Source organism: Chiroxiphia lanceolata, chromosome 1 (assembly GCF_009829145.1).
Source record: "Chiroxiphia lanceolata isolate bChiLan1 chromosome 1, bChiLan1.pri, whole genome shotgun sequence".
NCBI lineage: Eukaryota > Metazoa > Chordata > Aves > Passeriformes > Pipridae > Chiroxiphia > Chiroxiphia lanceolata.
Genome location: NC_045637.1, coordinates 99,459,463 through 99,476,153, shown reverse-complemented (window position 1 = coordinate 99,476,153; position 16,691 = coordinate 99,459,463). Strand labels below are relative to the sequence as shown.

Here is a 16,691-nt window from a genome sequence, read left to right as displayed (position 1 = left end):
CTCTCTATTAGTTTCCATGTATCATCTACATTCCCTCTCCTAAAAATAATTGTAGTCTTAAAAGAATTAGGATATCATTTTTCTCTAAGATAAAACTTCTGATTTACTCAGTCGTTTAGAAAGGAGATCCTCTCTCATTTTAGTGCCATTGTGGCAGCATGGGGCTTCATGTAACACCTGGAACACTGGACACTGCAGATTGCCCTGGAATCAAGGGGCCATTGTGGCACTGTAGGGCCTCATGGAAGAGGGAGGCCCCGCAGAGAGACCTCAAATCAGAGGTTTGGGCAATCATTAACCGGAGGAAGATCAGCAAGGGGAAGTGCCAGATTCTGTCCCTGGGATGGGGCAACCTGGGCTGTGCGGAGAGACTGGGAATGACATGCTGCATAGCAGTGCTGGAAAATGGTCTCTGGGGTCCTGGTGGATGGCCAGCTGGCCCAAGAGTCGGTGGTGTCCTGGCGGGGGTGCACTGCTCAGTCACACAAGGGTTTTCAGACACACGAGTCCTTCCCTTGCACACACACAGAGACAGTTCATGGCAGCAGGGCAGGATCTCCCGGGGCTCCTGTTGCCACGCCCGGAGCCTGGATGCAACTCAGCCCTTGGGGGGTGCCACCTGCTCTGCCACTATCTGAGATGCCCCACGGCCTGAGGGATAGACACGGGGAACTCTGTCCACAGAAGCACATCCCAAGGTTTAGTACCCTAAATGCAAAGTGACACCGAACACTCTTTGTTCCACATAACTTCAAGGTTCCCCCAGGAGGCTGATGGCAATCGTACTTGCTCAAGGTCATCTCCCCACAGCCACACCAGGTGTGTGCTCAAGACTTGTCTGTTCAATGCAAACGGAGACACCCTGTCTAGTCCTTCCGTGTCTCTCCAGGGAAGGTTAAAGAACCTCTGTGGGCTGGGTGAGAAGCCAGTGCACATGGGAATAGATCATACCCTTCCCTGGTGGTCCTACATGTCCTCCTACGGAGGTGACAGCGATGGGAAAGAGAATGAATATTTTGACTGTGCCTCTGAGTGCCCGTCAACTTACTGCAAATGTGCTGGTTCCAGCAAATCCAGTTCAGCTGTGACAGGTTGTTCCCTGGGCCTCTGAGCAAGAAGAGCAGGAGGAGGGACACAGCAGAGCTCTCCTCACGGAGGCTGCATCTCCATGAAGTTCAAAGCATGTGGGAGATGCCATGCCACGTCCGAGCTTTCCCTGGGGAAGGTGCTTCTCCCATGCACTGCCTGGTCGTAGCACTGGTACCACAGTCCCCGACAAAACTCCAAGTGGTCTTTGTCGCCAGCGAAAGTGCTCCTGCTACCAGCAGGGATGCTCCCCGGGACAGCCTAGGAGAGGCTGACCCAGCGTGCTGAGACCGGAGGGATGTTCTGCCTCTCGTGTCCCTCGACCATTCCCAAAAGCGTGTGCCCTGGAGGAAAATTCGGGAGTCTCCCCGGGCCAGCAAAGGAGGGATGTGTGGGAAGAGATGATGGTTTTTTGAAGGGAGCTCATGGTCTGTCAATCTTGAGCTCCCCGATACTAACCCGCTGCCCCGCCAACCAGCCCGGCCGCGCCGCCTCCGCGGTGCAGAGCCCCGACCGCCGCCCCGCTGCCGTCGCTCTCGCCTGCCCTCCGCATCCAGCCCGAACCCGACGAGAACCCGAGAGGTGCCGGCGTCGGACACAGTGCCGTGGCGGAGCTGGTTGAGGAGGGCAGGGATGGGAGAGGAAGGCAGAAGAGGGAGAGGAGTCGGAGAGGAGGCGGCCCGACCGGAGCAGAGAGCCGGGGCTGTCGGGGGCAGCGAGAGGCCAGGCGGCGTATCGGCGAATTGGGCGCTGGCGGGGAGCGGGGCTGGCGGCGCTCGACCAGCAGGGGTGCTGGCGGCGAGCGGGGCTGGCGGCGCTGGCGGTCGGGGACCGTGGGGACCCCGACTGGGGTGGCCGTGCAGGTACATCCAGGCTGCCGTCCTGCTTGGTAGGTTCTTCACAGAGTTCAGTCTCCCAGCTATCCTCCCGTCCGTCACATCCTCTGCTCCATAAAGCGTTCCCTCGGAACACTCACCCTTCTTTTCATTGTCGAGTTGTTCCTGTTTCCTTGCTTTACTTTCTGTCCTTCAGAGAACTCCTGCAGTCCGTGCTCTGCGTAGTACTGAATCGCCCTTTTTTCTTAGGGTTGCTACATTGCTCCGCAGTAGAAACAATTAACCGAGTTGTGTATTTCTAAGAAAATCTGCAAGGACGACCGTGGACCGTGTCAATGAATCCGTGTCCGCCAGGGCGCAGGAATACAGCGCCGCGTCCCCAGCACGGGGCTCGGAGAGCAAGAGGCAAGTCCAAAGACCATCTTCCGACAACGACAGCCGCCCCGCTGGCGCCCGCAGCTCTCTGGACCCTTTAGCAACGCGTGCGAGGAGTTCGCGGTAGTGGCCCGGGAGTTGCCGGTAGAAAGGGATAAAATCGCCCATTCGTAGGTTGGCGTGAGAGCACTTGATGGTGATTTCGCTGCCCTCCGTTGTCTCCACCTTTTGGTCCTGCTGCACCTGAGCTCTGCCTGCAGACACTGGCGGGGACACAAAGAGCTAAAGCCGTCAGAATTGCGTTTTGCACTGGATGTCGTTTCCCAGAACAAAGGGCACAGAAACATTCAGGACCATACGGAGAAGAACTGTAAGAGAATGCCAAGGTGTGCGGTGGTGGACGTGTCTATTAAAGTGGCTGGAAGATGAGTGCGGGAGGTGGATTGGCGGAGTCACTGAAGAAAGGAAAGCTGCCGGACAAAGCAAAGCAAGAGATAAAGGAAAGTAGGAAAGGGGAAAAACGGACTGCGGGAGTTCTCTGAAGGACAGAGAGTAAAGCAAGGAAACAAGAAGGGCTCGACAAAGAAAAGACCGCTGAGTGTTGCGAGGGAATGCTATATGGAGCAGAGGGAAAGACGGACGGGAGGATAGTTGGGAGACTGAGCTCTGTGAAGGACCTGCCAGGCAGGACGGCAGCCTCGATGGACCTGCACTACAATCCCAACCGCGGCGCACACCGTTCCCGACCGCCAGCCCTGCGCACCGAGTAGAACCGCGGCCAGCGCCGCCAGTCCCGCTCCCCGCCAGCGCCCAATTCGCCGATACGCCGCCTGGCCTCCCGTTGCCCCCGACAGCCCCGTCTCTCTGCTCCGGCCGGGCCGCCTCCTCTCCGACTCCTCTCCCTCTTCTGCCTTCCTCTCCCATCCCTGCCCTCCTCAACCAGCTCCGCCACGGCACTGTGTCCGACGCCGGCACCTCTCGGGCTCGGGCTGGATGCGGAGGGCAGGCGAGAGCGACGGCAACGGGGCGGCGGTCGGGGCTCTGCACCGCGGAGGTGGCGCGGCCGGGCTGGTTGGCAGGGCAGCGGGTTAGTATCGGGGAGCTCAAGATTGACAGATCATGAGCTTTTTTCGTGGCCATCATCTCTTCCCACTCAACTCTCTTTTGCTGGCCCGGGGAGACTCATGAATTTTTCTTCCGGGCACGCGCTTTTGAGAAGCAGTGCATGGGAGAAGCACCTTCCCCAGAGAAAGCTCGGACGTGGCATGGTATCTCCCACGTGCTTTGGACATCAAGGAGATGCAGCCTCCGTGAGGAGGGCTCTGCTGTGTCCCTCCTCCTGCTCCTCTTGCTCAGAGGCCCAGGGAACAGCCTGTCACAGCTAAACTGGATTTACTGGAACCAGCACATCTGCAGCAGGTTGATGGGCATTCAGAGGCGGGACTTCAGGGAATTAAACGAACTCTGGGATATCTTTGGGACTTCATGGAATCAAAGGGTGAATCCGAAAAATCGGTCTAAGAAACTGCTCAGAGACTTTGGTCTTTTGAGCAGCAAAGGTATTTATTTGCAGCGCTGGGAGCAAGCCAGCTGGCGCTGGACAAACTTGCTCACCGGCTCTTCAGAAAATCAGCACTTTTATACAATTTTTAGATGTGATTAAATGCATATTCAAACGATTACAACATCTATCAATACATATTAAAAATAGGCGGAGAAGAGGCGGAGCTTGGGGCGGTGCTTCTCTTGGCACCCCATTTCGAGGGGTCGTTCCCACCTTCCTCCATGGGGCAGGGGGCTTTAACTCCTCTTCCTCAGCTTGACCTTTCTTCTTTTCCATTGTTCTCGACCCGCTCACTGAAGCTCGGAAAAGGCCCTGGCTCCAGGCCTATTTCTCCTATTCAAATGTCTACCTGATCCTGTTGTATTCCTAATTTATTGCCTCTAGGTCTATTACATGTTCTTGTACTGTTCTCTTAAGCTTTTGGTCCAGTAAGTAGAACAGAACGGGTACAGATCGTTTTAGATGTTGGTAACTTGTTTGCAGGCCCAAATTTCTTAGTTAACTCTTTTGGGCCTAACCCCTTGTATCAAGGGGTAAAAAAAAAGAATTAAACCCAATGACCAGAAACCATTGGATCGAACGTTTCTTTAATATGCCAGCTGGGTATTAATGGGGGTACTTGCCATGCATGGATCAAAGAATCAGTATAAATTTCGGAATATAAATACAGTGATACTTGAAAGACCCAGCCCTCCTTCACAAGCGAGGTTGTGATTTTGGGGTCAAATAGCATCTGGGATTGTATGCGTGGAACAAGACTGCCATCTAGCGTCCATTTCTTCTGGGAAGGGCAGTCATGTTAGGAGAGTGGTCTTCTCGCTAAGCAGGCCTCGTAGCATCTCTGATTGATCTATCCGACCTCGAACCCCAAAATTAAATGTTCTGAGACCAACTAAGATATATGTCTTAGAACTTCCCATTTGCTTAAACGGTATTTAATTGACTTTCTTCTTAACAGAACAATCTCTTATTAAAGAAGATTTCTGAGGCATGGAAGCTAATTTCTTGAAGATGGGCATACGATACGCTCTCTATTAGTTTCCATGTATCATCTACATTCCCTCTCCTAAAAATAATTGTAGTCTTAAAAGAATTAGGATATCATTTTTCTCTAAGATAAAACTTCTGATTTACTCAGTCGTTTAGAAAGGAGATCCTCTCTCATTTTAGTGCCATTGTGGCAGCATGGGGCTTCATGTAACACCTGGAACACTGGACACTGCAGATTGCCCTGGAATCAAGGGGCCATTGTGGCACTGTAGGGCCTCATGGAAGAGGGAGGCCCCGCAGAGAGACCTCAAATCAGAGGTTTGGGCAATCATTAACCGGAGGAAGATCAGCAAGGGGAAGTGCCAGATTCTGTCCCTGGGATGGGGCAACCTGGGCTGTACGGAGAGACTGGGAATGACATGCTGCATAGCAGTACTAGAAAATGGTCTCTGGGGTCCTGGTGGATGGCCAGCTGGCCCAAGAGTCGGTGGTGTCCTGGCGGGGGTGCACTGCTCAGTCACACAAGGGTTTTCAGACACACGAGTCCTTCCCTTGCACACACACAGAGACAGTTCATGGCAGCAGGGCAGGATCTCCCGGGGCTCCTGTTGCCACGCCCGGAGCCTGGATGCAACTCAGCCCTTGGGGGGTGCCACCTGCTCTGCCACTATCTGAGATGCCCCACGGCCTGAGGGATAGACACGGGGAACTCTGTCCACAGAAGCACATCCCAAGGTTTAGTACCCTAAATGCAAAGTGACACCGAACACTCTTTGTTCCACATAACTTCAAGGTTCCCCCAGGAGGCTGATGGCAATCGTACTTGCTCAAGGTCATCTCCCCACAGCCACACCAGGTGTGTGCTCAAGACTTGTCTGTTCAATGCAAACGGAGACACCCTGTCTAGTCCTTCCGTGTCTCTCCAGGGAAGGTTAAAGAACCTCTGTGGGCTGGGTGAGAAGCCAGTGCACATGGGAATAGATCATACCCTTCCCTGGTGGTCCTACATGTCCTCCTACGGAGGTGACAGCGATGGGAAAGAGAATGAATATTTTGACTGTGCCTCTGAGTGCCCGTCAACTTACTGCAAATGTGCTGGTTCCAGCAAATCCAGTTCAGCTGTGACAGGCTGTTCCCTGGGCCTCTGAGCAAGAGGAGCAGGAGAAGGGACACAGCAGAGCTCTCCTCACGGAGGCTGCATCTCCATGAAGTTCAAAGCATGTGGGAGATGCCATGCCACGTCCGAGCTTTCCCTGGGGAAGGTGCTTCTCCCATGCACTGCCTGGTCGTAGCACTGGTACCACAGTCCCCGACAAAACTCCAAGTGGTCTTTGTCGCCAGCGAAAGTGCTCCTGCTACCAGCAGGGATGCTCCCCGGGACAGCCTAGGAGAGGCTGACCCAGCGTGCTGAGACCGGAGGGATGTTCTGCCTCTCGTGTCCCTCAACCATTCCCAAAAGCGTGTGCCCTGGAGGAAAATTCGGGAGTCTCCCCAGGCCAGCAAAGGAGGGATGTGTGGGAAGAGATGATGGTTTTTTGAAGGGAGCTCATGGTCTGTCAATCTTGAGCTCCCCGATACTAACCCGCTGCCCCGCCAACCAGTCCGGTCGCGCCGCCTCCGCGGTGCAGAGCCCCGACCGCCGCCTCGCTGCCGTCGCTCTCGCCTGCCCTCCGCATCCAGCCCGAACCCGACGTGAGCCCGAGAGGTGCCGGCGTCGGACACAGTGCCGTGGCGGAGCTGGTTGAGGAGGGCAGGGATGGGAGAGGAAGGCAGAAGAGGGAGAGGAGTCGGAGAGGAGGCGGCCCGACCGGAGCAGAGAGCCGGGGCTGTCGGGGGCAGCGAGAGGCCAGGCGGCGTATCGGCGAATTGGGCGCTGGCGGGGAGCGGGGCTGGCGGCGCTCGACCAGCAGGGGTGCTGGCGGCGAGCGGGGCTGGCGGCGCTGGCGGTCGGGGACCGTGGGGACCCCGGCTGGGGTGGCCGTGCAGGTACATCCAGGCTGCCGTCCTGCTTGGTAGGTTCTTCACAGAGTTCAGTCTCCCAGCTATCCTCCCGTCCGTCACATCCTCTGCTCCATAAAGCGTTCCCTCGGAACACTCACCCTTCTTTTCATTGTCGAGTTGTTCCTGTTTCCTTGCTTTACTTTCTGTCCTTCAGAGAACTCCTGCAGTCCGTGCTCTGCGTAGTACTGAATCGCCCTTTTTTCTTAGGGTTGCTACATTGCTCCGCAGTAGGAACAATTAACCGAGTTGTGTATTTCTAAGAAAATCTGCAAGGACGACCGTGTCAATGAATCCGTGTCCGCCAGGGCGCAGGAATACAGCGCCGCGTCCCCAGCACGGGGCTCGGAGAGCAAGAGGCAAGTCCAAAGACCATCTTCCGACAACGACAGCCGCCCCGCTGGCGCCCGCAGCTCTCTGGACCCTTTAGCAACGCGTGCGAGGAGTTCGCGGTAGTGGTCCGGGAGTTACCGGTAGAAAGGGATAAAATCGCCCATTCGTAGGTTGGCGTGAGAGCACTTGATGGTGATTTCGCTGCCCTCCGTTGTCTCCACCTTTTGGTCCTGCTGCACCTGAGCTCTGCCTGCAGACACTGGCGGGGACACAAAGAGCTAAAGCCGTCAGAATTGCGTTTTGCACTGGATGTCGTTTCCCAGAACAAAGGGCACAGAAACATTCAGGACCATACGGAGAAGAACTGTAAGAGAATGCCAAGGTGTGCGGTGGTGGACATGTCTATTAAAGTGGCTGGAAGATGAGTGCGGGAGGTGGATTGGCGGAGTCACTGAAGAAAGGAAAGCTGTCGGACAAAGCAAAGCAAGAGATAAAGGAAAGTAGGAAAGGGGAAAAATGGACTGCGGGAGTTCTCTGAAGGACAGAGAGTAAAGCAAGGAAACAAGAAGGGCTCGACAAAGAAAAGACCGCTGAGTGTTGCGAGGGAATGCTATATGGAGCAGAGGGAAAGACGGACGGGAGGATAGTTGGGAGACTGAGCTCTGTGAAGGACCTGCCAGGCAGGACGGCAGCCTCGATGGACCTGCACTACAATCCCAACCGTGGTGCACACCGTTCCCGACCGCCAGCCCTGCGCACCGAGTAGAACCGCGGCCAGCGCCGCCAGTCCCGCTCCCCGCCAGCGCCCAATTCGCCGATACGCCGCCTGGCCTCCCGTTGCCCCCGACAGCCCCGTCTCTCTGCTCCGGCCGGGCCGCCTCCTCTCCGACTCCTCTCCCTCTTCTGCCTTCCTCTCCCATCCCTGCCCTCCTCAACCAGCTCCGCCACGGCACTGTGTCCGACGCCGGCACCTCTCGGGTTCTCGTCGGGTTCGGGCTGGATGCGGAGGGCAGGCGAGAGCGACGGCAACGGGGCGCGGTTACTTGCCAGGGACAGAGAGTAAAGCAAGGAAAGAAGAAGAGTTCGACAAAGAGAAGACCGGTGAGTGTTCCGAGGGAACGCTTTATGGAGCAGAGGATGGGACAAGTGGAGAATAGTTGGGAGACTGAGTTCTGTGAAGGACCTGCCAGGCAGGACAGCAGCCTCGATGTACTACACACAGGCAAAGCCCCTGGATGCATCTCTGGGATGTGCTTCTGTGGACAGAGCTCCCCGTGTCTATCCCTCAGGCCGTGGGGCATCTCAGATAGTGGCAGAGCAGGTGGCACCCCCCAAGGGCTGAGTTGCATCCAGGCTCCGGGCATGGCAGCAGGAGCCCCAGGAGATCCTGCCTTGCTGCCATGAACTGTCTCTGTGTGTGTGCAAGGGAAGGACTCGTGTGTCTGAAAACCTTTGTGTGACTGAGCAGTGCACCCCCGCCAGGACACCACCGACTCTTGGGCCAGCTGGCCATCCACCAGGACCCCAGAGACCATTTTCCAGCACTGCTATGCAGCATGTCATTCCCAGTCTCTCCGCACAGCCCAGGTTGCCCCATCCCAGGGACAGAATCTGGCACTTCCCCTTGCTGATCTTAATGATTGCCCAAACCTCTGATTTGAGGTCTCTCTGCGGGGCCTCCCTCTTCCATGAGGCCCTACAGTGCCACAATGGCCCCTTGATTCCAGGGCAATCTGCAGTGTCCAGTGTTCCAGGTGTTACATGAAGCCCCATGCTGCCACAATGGCACTAAAATGAGAGAGGATCTCCTTTCTAAACGACTGAGTAAATCAGAAGTTTTATCTTAGAGAAAAATGATATCCTAATTCTTTTAAGACTACAATTATTTTTAGGAGAGGGAATGTAGATGATACATGGAAACTAATAGAGAGCGTATCGTATGCCCATCTTCAAGAAATTAGCTTCCATGCCTCAGAAATCTTCTTTAATAAGAGATTGTTCTGTTAAGAAGAAAGTCAATTAAATACCGTTTAAGCAAATGGGAAGTTCTAAGACATATATCTTAATTGGTCTCAGAACATTTAATTTTGGGGTTAGAGGTCGGATAGATCAATCAGAGATGCTATGAGGCCTGCTTAGCGAGAAGACCACTCTCCTAACATGACTGCCCTTCCCAGAAGAAATGGACGCTAGATGGCAGTCTTGTTCCACGCATACAATCCCAGATGCTATTTGACCCCAAAATCACAACCTTGCTTGTGAAGGAGGGCTGGGTCTTTCAAGTATCACTGTATTTATATTCCGAAATTTATACTGATTCTTTGATCCATGCATGGCAAGTACCCCCATTAATACCCAGCTGGCATATTAAAGAAACATTCGATCCAATGGTTTCTGGTCATTGGGTTTAATTCTTTTGTTTTACATCTTTGATTCCATGAAGTCCCAAAGATATCCCAGGGTTTGTTTATTCCATGAGGTCCCATACGTCCCAAAGACGTCCCTTAATTCCCCGGTTTTCTGTAGTTTCCCATGGATAATTTGCTTCCATTATGCAGGGTAGTGTCACGACGGCTGCTTGATTCTGTGAGTTCCCCCAGTGTCCCAGCAGTGCTTTCGAATGTTGCAGTGGGTTGACCTTGTCTGGATGCCAAGTGCCCACCAAGTCGCTCTATTGCTGCCCTTCCCAGCCAGACAGGAGAGACAGAATAAGATGGAAAATGACTTCTACCTTGAGATCAGGCACTCTACTAAAGCAAAAACCAAAGTTTGTGCACGCATAATTGAACAGGAAAATGAAAAGATTTATTCTCTACTTCCCGTCAGCAGCGATGCCTGGTCACTTCAGGGGAAGCAGGGCTTCACCACACAGAGAGGTTGCTCAGAAGGGAAGTGTTGTAAAAAAATGGATTTCCCCCATTTCCTGTTCCATTCCTGAGCTTTTGTAGCTGAGCTGACGCCATATATTCTGCAATATCGCTTTAGTCAATTTGGCTCAACTGGCCTGTCTGTATCCCCTCCCATGATCTTGCCCCCGATTCAAGGGAGGAAGCTGACAATGCAGATGCTGTGCCAGCACTGCTCAGCAGTTGCCAAAGCACTGGTGTGGTTAACCCCTTTGTAGCTCCCAATGCAAAGCACAGTACTGTGACAGTTGCAGTGAGAAAATGAACTCCAGCTCAGACAGACCCAACACACGTGGGATTCTGAAATGTCTCAGGGTTCGTTTGGTTCCCTGATGTCCCCCGTTTCACCGTGACACAGCTGTCAGACCTGACAGTAGAAAAATAAATCAAAAAATTCAGAAGAAATCATCTTAAAGTCATGCTAAGCCTGTCTTCTACAGTCCAGAATCTACATATGTGTGACTGCAGATACTTGGGATGAGGGTAGATGCTCAGAGGAATTCATGGGCTTTGATCTAGGAAATCTGTCCCCAAAGTTTTCACTGCCTTTTCCTCCTTGGACGCTTCCTGATGCCCGGAGGAAGCTCATGTCCAACAGCAGTTCCATCCCCCAGTTCCTCCTCCTGGCATGCGAGGGCTGCAGCTCTTGCACTTCTGCTTCTTCCTGGGCATCTCCCTGGCTGCCCTCCTGGGCAACGGCCTCATCCTCAGTGCCGTAGCCTGCCACCACCAGCTGCACACCCCCAGGGACTTCTTCCTGCTCCACCTCTCCCTCACACACCTGGGCTGCATCTGCACCACTGTCCCCAAAGCCATGGCCAATTCCCTCTGGAACACCAGGGGCATCTCCTATTCAGGATGAGTTGCACAGGTGATTTTGCTTTTCTTCTTGATCACAGCGAAGGTTGCCCTTCTCACCATCATGTCCTACAACCGCTATGTGGCCATCTGCAAAGCCCTGCACTACAGGACCCTCTTGGGCAGCAGAGCTTGTGCCCACATGGCAACAGCTGCCTGGGCCACTGGGAAGCAGGTCTGGCCCTGGGACAGCAGGAGCTGATGATCTCCTGAGCAGTCCAGACACTCAGTCACTGTCCCTGTCCTTTATTTCCTCCCTTTCTTGTTGCAGGACCAGAAACGACTGTGCTGCTCTGCTGGGCTGGGGCAGGGCAAGGAGATGGGGGGACTGGGGAGGGGCTGGACTGGGCAGTTCCAGTGAGTAGAGTTCATCTGAAGTGTAGGAGTGGGCAGAGTGGGAGCACTACAGGGCTGAGGTGGCTCCAGGTTCTGAGAGTAGCAGCAGGAGCCCAGGGAGACACTGCCCCTGCTGCAATGAACTGCCTGTGTGTGTGCAAAGGAAAGGATTGGTGTCTCTGAACACCCCAGTGTGTGTGAGTAGTGCATCAGTCCAGTTCAGGTGTGGCTGAGGCCACTGCCTGTAGCCACGAGAGAAGAGAAGCAAGGCAGAGGGAGGTTAAAGGCAGCGGAAAGATGGGAGGTGTTCAGCTAAGACTTCCCTTGGGGACACAACCTCACACTCCTCTGCACAGTGAGTCTACAGGTGAAGGGCAATGTCGCTTGTGTTCCTGGAGGAATCTCCTAAAGCTACCACACCCCACAGCCTTGCGCATCTGTCAGGACTCTCCCAGTTTCTCTGTTGCACAGGAGGAGGATATTCTCCAGGGCAGGTTTTCCCTGCAGCACTGTCAGAGGGACAGCACAGGTGGGCTCCTTCTCCCAGGGATGGCTGTCCGAACATCCGGGGTTGCCCCATCCCAGGGACAGAATCCGGAAGAAGCTCACATCTTCCAAATGTGTTTGTATGCAATTTTGGGAGTTGGGTTGGCAGTTGGGAGGCAGGGCTGAAAACAGGAAACAACAGTCATTTTCTCCAGGAAAGAAAGACAGCAAGCTTTGGTTTTGTGGTGCAGTTTGTGTGTCAGCCTGGGCAGTACGTGAGCAGCAAGACCTTGCTGTGTTGGCATATTTGGTGTAGGATGAATCTTTGTATGCAATTTTGGGAGTCAGGCTGGCAGCTGGGGGGCAGGTCTGAAAACAGGAAACAACAGCCCTTATCCCCAGGAAAAAAAGCCAGCAAGCTTTGGCTTTGTGGTGCAGATGGTGGGCCAGGCTGGGCACTGCAGGGGAAGCAAGAGCTTTCTCTGCTGGAATCTTTGGTGTGGGAGGAATCTTTGTTTGCATGCAATTTTGGGAGTCGGGCCGGCAGTTGGGAGGCAGGAAAAACAGGAAACAACAGCCCTTATCCCCAGGAAAGAAAACCTAGAAGCTTAGGCTTTGTGGTACAGTTTGTTTGTCAGCCTGAGGACTTCATGGGAAGCAAGAGTTTTCTGTGCTGGCATCTTTGGTGTGAGAGGAATCTTTATTTAAATGCAATTTTGGGAGTCGGGCTGTCAATTGTGAGGCAGGTCTGACAACAGGAAACAACAGCCCTTATCCCCAGGAAAGAAAGCCTGGAAGCTTTGGCTTTGTGGTGTAGTTGGTGGGAAAGGCTGGGCACTCCATGGACAGCAAGAGCTTGCTCTGTTGGCACCTTTGGTGTGGGAGGAATCTTTGTATGCAATTTTGGGAACTGGGCTGTCAGTTGGGAGGCAGGTCTGAAAACAGGAAATGACAGCAGTTATCACCAGGAAAGAAAGCCAGCAAGCTTTGGCTTTGTGGTGCAGTTGGTTTGTCAGCCTGGGCAGTACACGAGCAGCAAGAGCTTGCCGTGCTGGCATTTTTGCTGTGGGAGAAATCTTTTTTTAGATGCAATTTTGGGAGTCGGGCTGGGAGTTGTGAGACAGGGCTGAAAACAGGAAACAACAGCCCTTATGCCCAGGAAAAAAAGCTGGCAAACTTTGGCTTTGTGGTGAAGTTGTTTTGTCAGCCTGGAGACTCCATGGAAAGCAAAAGATTCTGTGCTGGCAACTTTAGTCCTGCCACACTAATGATGCCATCAGAGAAAGCTCTTACTCCCCATGCAGTCATCCGGCTGACACACAAACTTCACTAAAATACCAAAGATTCCTGGTTTTGTTTCCTGTTTTCAGACCGGCCTCCCAACTGCCAGCCCGACTCCCAAAACTGCATGTAAACAAAGATTCCTCCCACACCAAATATGCCAGCACAGCAAGCTCTTACTGCTCATGTACTGCCCAGGCTGACACACAAAATACACCACAAAGCCAAAGCTTGCAGGCTTTTTTTCCTGGGGATAAAGGCTGTTGTTTCCTGTTTTCAGACCTGCCTCCCAACTGTCAGCCCGACTTCCAAAATTGCACACAAACAAATATTCCTCCCACAGCAAAGATGCCAGCACAGAAAGCTCTTCCTTCCTATGGAGTCCTCAGGCTGACACACAAACTGTACCACAAAGCCAAAGCTTGCTTGGTTTTATTCCTGGCGAAAATGACTGTTGTTTCCTGTTTTCAGCCCTGCCTCCCAACTGCCGGCCCGACTCCCAAAATTGCATATAAACAAAGAAGAAATAAGAATCCTTTATTGAAAGGTATATGTATGTTGGTAAAGACATTAACAGAACACAAAAAAGCTAGACAGTAATCCTAGAAAAAAAAAAAAGGGTTTTAAAGAATACTTCTCAGTCCTTTAGCGCAGTCCTAATCTTGGTCTGCAGGGGTGTCAGAGGCTGAAACAGTTAATGATTTATGCATTCTAAGAGACTTCTGCAGGCTTTTGACTTTCTGATGGGCAACTGGGCCCATCCCCCCCCCTCCTCCAGTGCAGCAAGCCCCGAAAAGGCGGGAAGAGCCGAGTTAACTCCGCGCCAAAAAGGGGGACACCAACCTATGAAAACAATTCCCCACCCTAGGGGAGGTGCAAAGGATATGGATTTTGACTGGTGACTTTGGGGTTTTGGCAGGGTTTTTGCTTTTTCTTCTCCCCCCACCACCTGCGGATCCAGACATCGCTGGATCCAGTGGGTGGTGATTATCTCTTTTTTTTTTTTTTTCTTGCTCTCCCTTACTCTTACCCTGTCTTTCTCTCCACCAGACATTTTTCTCCTCCCCAGAAAGGTTATGACAGCACCCAAAATGTTAACATACCTATTGATGCAGAATTGTTAAAATAAATCTTGTCAATATATGTTTTCAGACACCGATTATTTAGTGTCGTTTCGCTTTAATCCACCCCAAAGGAATTATTGATAAAACCTGGGTTACCCCCTCCCCCCTCTTTTCCTGGGGCGGGTCGTAACAAGGGGGCGCTGCTGGGTCGCTGAAGGTGCAGGGTCTGCAGTTCTCTGACTCGGCCAGTAGGGGGGCGCTGTTGGGTTGCTGAAGTTGTAGGACCTGCAGTACCCTGTCATGTCCTGCGGGGGGTGCTGTTGGGCTCCGGCGTTCACCATGCGGGGAGAGGGGTCCGGAGGGAGCAGTCCCAGACCGTGGGAGGAGTCGAGGAGGAAATGGGAAGCCCTTCCCTCAGTGGGAGGAAAAAGGGAAGGGAAACAGTCCACTCCCACAGGACTCACCGCTGTCCCAGGCAATGGCATCTCAAAACTCCTCCCTTCTCTCCCGCGGGCACATAATTCTCTGATGAAACACAGTAGATCCGGGGAGCGGGACAGTCAGGCAGGTCGAAGCCAGCAGGATGAGAAGTTGAGCTGACCAGGGTGAGCAGCCAAAAAAAACCCAGACCCCCAGTCCCCTTCCCCAAATGCCTGCATGCAGACCTCCCCATCTCACTCCGAGAGCCAACAACGCAGTCTGCTCAGTTCTCTGCCTGGGCGGCCAGCTCCCCCCAGCCTCTGATGGTCCATTAGCCAGGAATTCGGTTAGATCTTTTGTAAAGCTAATCGGTTCCCTTCCCCCTTTTCTACTCAAACTCCATCTTTCCTACAGTGGGGGGGGTAGGGGAAAGACAAATTTTCCTGAATTCCTAACCTATAACATTATCCACCCCTAATTTTTCTTTCCCATGTTACCACACTTTATCAGAGTAAGTCTTTGAACTTCATATGTACATGCATTGTTCTATCTATGTACACATCTACTAATAGAAATATACAAAAGCAGATACAGGTGCAGAGTTACACAGATGCAAATATACAGTTACAGCCAGTTCACCCGAAAATAAGGTCCCCTTGGGGTATACACCGGGTTTCTCCATCTTCCTGCATCACCCACCAGGTGCAACCTGGCCCCTGGGCAAAAACAATCCCATGAATGGGTTTGCTTTTGCTCGAGGCAGGGTTAATCCAAACCTTTTTACCTAACATACCTCTCACGTGAATCACTGGGACCTTATCTCCATCCATGGTGTGAAGGGATTCTGATTGGGCAGTGCCGGCTCGGTTGATGGAGCCTCTGGTGCTGACTAACCATGTAGCCTTTGCTAGATGCTGATCCCAGTGCTTGCATGTCCCCACACCCAACGCTTTCAGGGTAGTTTTCAACAGTCCAACTTTCAAAGTTCAACTTTCCCTGCAGCTGCTGCATGGTATGGGATGTGGTACACCCACTTGATGCCATGCTTCTTCACCCAGATGGTAACTAAGCTGTTCCTGAAATGCATTCTGTTATCTGATTCGATGTGCTCTGGGGTGCCATGTCACCACAGGACTTGCTTTTCAAGGTACAGGATGGTATTTTGGGCAGTGGTGTGGGGCACTGGATGTGTCTCCAGCCATCCAGTGGCGGCTTCCACCATGGTGAGTACATAGCACTTACCTTGGCGGGTTCGTGGTAGTGTGATGTAATCAACTTGCCAGGTCTACCCATATCTATACTTACTCCAACGTCCACTATACCATAGGGGTTTCAGTCTCTTAGCCTGTTTAATGGCAGCACAGGTCTCACAGTCATGGATAATCTGGGAAATAATGTCCTTGGTTAAGTCCACCCCTTGGTCTTGTGCCCATCTATGGGTGGCATCTCTGCCCTGATGGCCTGAGGCATCATGGGCCCACCGTGCTAGGAACAACTCTCCTTTGTGCTGCCAGTCCAGGTCCACCTGTGATACCTTGACTTGTACAGCTTGGTCTGCCTGTTCATTGTTGCGATGCTCCTCATTGGTTCGGCCTTTGCGCATATGGGCGTCTATGCGGCGGACTCTCACAGTCAACTTCTCTGTCCTGGTAGCAATGTCTTGCCATGTATCAGCGGCCCAGATGGGTTTTCCCCTGCATTTCCAATTGGCCTTCTTCCATCTGTCCAACCATCCCCACAGAGCACTGGCCACCATCCACGAGTCAGTGTAGATGTAAAGCTTTGGTCATTTCTCCCATTCAGCAATGTCCAATGCCAACTGGACAGCTTTGAGCTCTGCGAATTGGCTTGATTCTCCTTCCCCTTCAGTAGCTTCTGCAACTTGTCAGGCAGGGCTCCATACAACTGCTTTCCATTTGTTTCATTCCTACAAGGCGACAGGAATCGTCAGTGAAGAGGGCGTAGCGCATTTCCTCCTTTGGTAGTTTATCGAATTCTGGGGCTTCCTCAGCCCGTACCACCTGCTCTTCTTCTTCCTCATCTGCTAGACCAAAACTCTCACCTTCCAGCCAGTTTGTGATGACTTCTAGGATCCCAGGGTGATTCAGATTTCTGATATGGGCGTGCTGTGTGAGCAGAGTGATCCACTTACTCCATG

At 52.9% G+C, this 16,691-nt stretch overlaps 2 protein-coding genes across 2 annotated transcripts; both read right to left on the bottom strand.

Annotated features, from left to right (window-relative positions):
- Window positions 1-2,201: 2,201 nt before the first annotated feature.
- On the bottom strand, window positions 2,202-3,437 carry LOC116785940. Its single transcript, XM_032686183.1, has 3 exons — window positions 3,273-3,437; window positions 3,061-3,223; window positions 2,202-2,560 (listed from the first exon to the last, which is right to left on the bottom strand). The coding sequence occupies exons 1-3, from the start codon at window positions 3,435-3,437 to the stop codon at window positions 2,202-2,204; spliced, it is 687 nt and encodes a 228-aa protein (XP_032542074.1).
- A 3,627-nt stretch (window positions 3,438-7,064) lies between these two features.
- On the bottom strand, window positions 7,065-16,136 carry LOC116785874. Its single transcript, XM_032686063.1, is given in 3 exon segments — window positions 7,065-7,441; window positions 7,942-8,104; window positions 16,068-16,136. Coding segments are annotated over 3 exon segments (609 nt in total).
- Between the last annotated feature and the right edge of the window lie 555 nt (window positions 16,137-16,691).